Raw genomic sequence first — 5,806 nt, 5'->3', positions numbered from 1 at the left:
CTGTGATATTTACATATGAATGGGCGGAGCTATTTACATATGAATAAGCTGCGACTCATTCTCCCAAGAAAAAAATTTCTGCGCGGCACTAGAGTGTTCGGGTTTCACTTGAAGAAAAGGTGGCAACCCTAATCAGAAGCCCTCCCTTTACTTCAGGAGCCCCCTTTTCACATCGGAGCCCCCCCCCCCTTTAATATCAGAAGCTGCAGCTGTGGTAGAAGGTAAGAGGTGAAGCAGGCCTGGATGGAGGAGACATTTTTTAGAATGGATCCCAACCCTTCCTGGATCAGTGTCCATTTTTCCGTGGTGCTGGCCAAAATCTTGGGGCCCCCCTGAGTAAGCCAGGAGGCCCCCTGGTGGAGAGAGGCCGCCTTACACCTACAGGGACACCGTGCTGTCATCGCAAGTCTGTGACGGTTCTTGTCTACCAGATCATGGCCACCCAATAATACCGGTCACTGTCACCTGTCGTGTAATGTTGAAGATGATCTGCTGCCGGCCCAGGTGGTTTCTTCCAATCGACCCGGCAGGGGAGGAGAAGGAGGCGGGCCCGTGGACGGAGAAGGAGGTGGGGCCCGGTGACGGAGGCGGGGCCTATCAGCGACCGTGGAGGAAGAGGAGGCGGACAGGTAAGGAGTGCGACCAGCCCACCTGAGGGGGACCCTGCAGAGCCCACCATAGAGAGTCTATGGGGGGCTCTGCAGGGTCCCCCTCAGGTGGGCTGTGTGGGACCTCAAGTGGGCTCTGCAAGGGGTGTAACTAGAAATCACGGGGCCCCCGTACAAAATTTTGCTATGGGGCCCTGTGATTTCTAGTTACGCCCCTGGTCCTGGCCCGAATTACCCTCGATATCGGAACTTCCAGTCAGAGGAAGATTTCCTCTGACCGGCAGTGCCGTAGGGGAACATGGAGCCGGCTTCCCGTGCGATCAGGAAGCTGGGAGGCGGTAATAACCCTGATTGGCTGGGAAGCTGGCTCCTTGGCCAAGTGGTGTCTTCCTTCTCTTCTTATCCTTTGGCATAAGCCGAACCAATGCCGTGGAAGATTACTAAGCATTGCGCCACACTGCCTCGGAGTGCACAGTGCAGGGAGGGGTGAATCTCCCCGATCCATCCTCTATATAGAGCAGGGTGCGCCGTGCACGGAGGGGGAATCTCTCCCGATCCATCCTCTATATAGAGCAGGGTGCGCCGTGCACGGAGGGGGAATCTCTCCCGATCCATCCTCTATATAGAGCAGGGTGCGCCGTGCACGGAGGGGGAATCTCTCCCGATCCATCCTCTATATAGAGCAGGGTGCGCCGTGCACGGAGGGGGAATCTCTCCCGATCCATCCTCTATATAGAGCAGGGTGCGCCGTGCACGGAGGGGGAATCTCTCCCGATCCATCCTCTATATAGAGCAGGGTGCGCCGTGCACGGAGGGGGAATCTCTCCCGATCCATCCTCTATATAGAGCAGGGTGCGCCGTGCACGGAGGGGGAATCTCTCCCGATCCATCCTCTATATAGAGCAGGGTGCGCCGTGCACGGAGGGGGAATCTCTCCCGATCCATCCTCTATATAGAGCAGGGTGCGCCGTGCACGGAGGGGGAATCTCTCCCGATCCATCCTCTATATAGAGCAGGGTGCGCCGTGCACGGAGGGGGAATCTCTCCCGATCCATCCTCTATATAGAGCAGGGTGCGCCGTGCACGGAGGGGGAATCTCTCCCGATCCATCCTCTATATAGAGCAGGGTGCGCCGTGCACGGAGGGGGAATCTCTCCCGATCCATCCTCTATATAGAGCAGGGTGCGCCGTGCACGGAGGGGGAATCTCTCCCGATCCATCCTCTATATAGAGCAGGGTGCGCCGTGCACGGAGGGGGAATCTCTCCCGATCCATCCTCTATATAGAGCAGGGTGCGCCGTGCACGGAGGGGGAATCTCTCCCGATCCATCCTCTATATAGAGCAGGGTGCGCCGTGCACGGAGGGGGAATCTCTCCCGATCCATCCTCTATATAGAGCAGGGTGCGCCGTGCACGGAGGGGGAATCTCTCCCGATCCATCCTCTATATAGAGCAGGGTGCGCCGTGCACGGAGGGGGAATCTCTCCCGATCCATCCTCTATATAGAGCAGGGTGCGCCGTGCACGGAGGGGGAATCTCTCCCGATCCATCCTCTATATAGAGCAGGGTGCGCCGTGCACGGAGGGGGAATCTCTCCCGATCCATCCTCTATATAGAGCAGGGTGCGCCGTGCACGGAGGGGGAATCTCTCCCGATCCATCCTCTATATAGAGCAGGGTGCGCCGTGCACGGAGGGGGAATCTCTCCCGATCCATCCTCTATATAGAGCAGGGTGCGCCGTGCACGGAGGGGGAATCTCTCCCGATCCATCCTCTATATAGAGCAGGGTGCGCCGTGCACGGAGGGGGAATCTCTCCCGATCCATCCTCTATATAGAGCAGGGTGCGCCGTGCACGGAGGGGGAATCTCTCCCGATCCATCCTCTATATAGAGCAGGGTGCGCCGTGCACGGAGGGGGAATCTCTCCCGATCCATCCTCTATATAGAGCAGGGTGCGCCGTGCACGGAGGGGGAATCTCTCCCGATCCATCCTCTATATAGAGCAGGGTGCGCCGTGCACGGAGGGGGAATCTCTCCCGATCCATCCTCTATATAGAGCAGGGTGCGCCGTGCACGGAGGGGGAATCTCTCCCGATCCATCCTCTATATAGAGCAGGGTGCGCCGTGCACGGAGGGGGAATCTCTCCCGATCCATCCTCTATATAGAGCAGGGTGCGCCGTGCACGGAGGGGGAATCTCTCCCGATCCATCCTCTATATAGAGCAGGGTGCGCCGTGCACGGAGGGGGAATCTCTCCCGATCCATCCTCTATATAGAGCAGGGTGCGCCGTGCACGGAGGGGGAATCTCTCCCGATCCATCCTCTATATAGAGCAGGGTGCGCCGTGCACGGAGGGGGAATCTCTCCCGATCCATCCTCTATATAGAGCAGGGTGCGCCGTGCACGGAGGGGGAATCTCTCCCGATCCATCCTCTATATAGAGCAGGGTGCGCCGTGCACGGAGGGGGAATCTCTCCCGATCCATCCTCTATATAGAGCAGGGTGCGCCGTGCACGGAGGGGGAATCTCTCCCGATCCATCCTCTATATAGAGCAGGGTGCGCCGTGCACGGAGGGGGAATCTCTCCCGATCCATCCTCTATATAGAGCAGGGTGCGCCGTGCACGGAGGGGGAATCTCTCCCGATCCATCCTCTATATAGAGCAGGGTGCGCCGTGCACGGAGGGGGAATCTCTCCCGATCCATCCTCTATATAGAGCAGGGTGCGCCGTGCACGGAGGGGGAATCTCTCCCGATCCATCCTCTATATAGAGCAGGGTGCGCCGTGCACGGAGGGGGAATCTCTCCCGATCCATCCTCTATATAGAGCAGGGTGCGCCGTGCACGGAGGGGGAATCTCTCCCGATCCATCCTCTATATAGAGCAGGGTGCGCCGTGCACGGAGGGGGAATCTCTCCCGATCCATCCTCTATATAGAGCAGGGTGCGCCGTGCACGGAGGGGGAATCTCTCCCGATCCATCCTCTATATAGAGCAGGGTGCGCCGTGCACGGAGGGGGAATCTCTCCCGATCCATCCTCTATATAGAGCAGGGTGCACCGTGCAGGGAGGGGTGAATCTCCCCCGATCCATCCTATATAGAGCAGGGTGCGCCGTGCACGGAGGGGGAATCTCTCCCGATCCATCCTCTATATCTGATATCCCGGAAGAAGGGTAAAGTCATTATCCCCGCCCTGTACTCTCGAGAAAAAAAGGGCCACAGCCAGTAACCCCGCCCCTATCTCATGGATAAGTGCGGAGTTTCTAGCCCCGCCCCTTATTTTCCGGAAGTGGGCCGAGCCAGTAGCTTTTGAAGAAGGTCAGAGTCAGTATCCCCCGCCGCTGTCCTCCCGGAAGAAGGTCAGAGTCAGTATCCCCCGCCGCTGTCCTCCCGGAAGAAGGTCAGAGTCAGTATCCCCCGCCGCTGTCCTCCCGGAAGAAGGTCAGAGTCAGTATCCCCCGCCGCTGTCCTCCCGAAAGAAGGTCAGTGTCCGCTGACAGGACCCGACAGCCATGGAGGGCACGGTGTACTCGGACATACACGGGGATGAGGTCGGGTTACAGCAGAGCTCGTACAGCGATACGTGCCGGGAGTTCACCGTCACCCGCTCTAAGCTGTCCCTCCGCTCCCTCACCGGCTGTACCTGCGCGGTGTGGCTGGCCGCCTATGGCATCTTCCTGGTTACCGAGCACAACGCCGTCCTGTCGGCCGCCATCCTCTGCACCATCCTGGGCCTCCTCCTCCACCTGCACCTGGTGAAGATCGATCAGGAGTCCCTGCTGCTGCTGGGTTCGCTGGGCATCCAGAAGAGCGTGACGTACGCCTCGGGCCGGGAGAGCACGGTGTTCCTGGAGATGTGCCGGGTGCAGGATGTCGTCATCAATGAGGCCATCTCCATGTCCAAGGTGCACTACCACCTCTGCATCCTGCTCAGGGACCCCGCTGACCCCAAGGGGCCCTCCCAGGTCGTCCCCGTCTTCCAGGGCTCCCAGCCCCGCCTGGACTGCTTGGTGGAGATCTATCGGAGCTGCCAGGAGATCCTATCCAAGAGGAACCAGCCCGGATGCCGATAGGCTGTTTCCATGGTTACTCGGCTGCCCGCGTGCAATGTCATTGACACTTTGGTACCCATGTGAAAGAGAGTGCACAGCCGTGTGCTGATAAAAAAACCCCCCCTTGCTGCTGGCCCTTTAAATTGTAAACAGAGGAGCGCTTCTTGATCATGTGATTGCTTGCCACGGCAGTCACATGATCGTCAGCCCTTCCCATTGTCTCCTGGAACTGACAGTGATAACTGCTGGTCACCTGCACGTCATAGCCCCGCCTCTTCTGGGAGTGTCTGCATACAGTCACGGCCCCGCCTCTTCTGGGAGTGTCTACATACTGTCTGTGCTGGCTCAGCTCCTCGGCCCCTTTCCTCCGTCTACGATCGGCAGCTACATAGGCGCGAAGAAGACGACCAGAGTGGGGCTGCTGACATCAACACGCAAGATGGCGGCGCCCAGTTGCACTCTCTGGGCTTTTAGATATCTACACCAGTCACTGACGATGATGTGAGCTCTGTGATTGGCTGTCACAGTGATCACATGATCGGGGATCCTGTTCATTTCGTCAGCAGCTGTTGGAGACAAAGCGTTCTGTGAGCGCGCCCTCCGCACACGCATCTCCTTCACATGTTCATGGGCCAGAAGCTGGACCTGCGGTTTATTTGTTTTTAAGCGCCAACGCCTCAGACGGTTCATATTAATGCTCCGCTGAGCCCTGAAACACACGCGTGTTGGGAGCGCTGCTGCCACGCCGGATTATAACGCGGCGGAGTTTTCGGTTAGTCGTCACCCCGAGCCCACTGAATCCGAACCACGTATCAGCGGGAGCGATATTCTAATAGTGAGCTCATTATAAAAGCGAGCGACCTCACGGCGTCCCTTCAATTGAATGACATCATCGTTGGAGCGGTGACATCACAGAATACATCGTTTTCATACAGAATTGTCTATTGTGTGGATCAGGGGTAGGCAACCTCGGCGCTCCAGCTGTGGAAGAACTACAAATTCCATCATGCCTTTGCCAGCGGGAGTCGTGTCTGTGGCTGTCAGAGTCTTGCAATGCCTCATGGGACTTGTAGTGTCACCGCAGCTGGAGGGCCGAGGTTGCCAATCCCCGGCGTTGTCTTTAGGCCTCAATTATTTCTACATAACA

At 58.1% G+C, this 5,806-nt stretch overlaps 1 protein-coding gene across 1 annotated transcript; it reads left to right on the top strand.

Annotated features, from left to right (window-relative positions):
- Nucleotides 1-4,089: 4,089 nt before the first annotated feature.
- Nucleotides 4,090-4,691, top strand: PIGH (phosphatidylinositol glycan anchor biosynthesis class H). The gene has a single exon (XM_018569148.1). It carries the CDS (start codon nucleotides 4,120-4,122, stop codon nucleotides 4,678-4,680), a length of 561 nt encoding a protein of 186 aa, XP_018424650.1. The 5' UTR covers nucleotides 4,090-4,119; the 3' UTR covers nucleotides 4,681-4,691.
- The last annotated feature ends 1,115 nt before the right edge of the window (nucleotides 4,692-5,806 follow it).

The sequence above is a fragment of the Nanorana parkeri genome, unplaced genomic scaffold (assembly GCF_000935625.1).
Source record: "Nanorana parkeri isolate BGI_ZX_2015 unplaced genomic scaffold, ASM93562v1 scaffold1291, whole genome shotgun sequence".
NCBI classification, from domain to species: domain Eukaryota; kingdom Metazoa; phylum Chordata; class Amphibia; order Anura; family Dicroglossidae; genus Nanorana; species Nanorana parkeri.
The sequence above is the reverse complement of the archived record's forward strand: the minus strand, read 5'-3'. Positions and strand labels throughout refer to the sequence as shown.

Bases quoted from the DNA above. Each gene is read 5' to 3' on its own strand.
- PIGH (XM_018569148.1), top strand. From the start codon at position 4,120: ATGGAGGGCACGGTGTACTCGGACATACACGGGGATGAGGTCGGGTTA.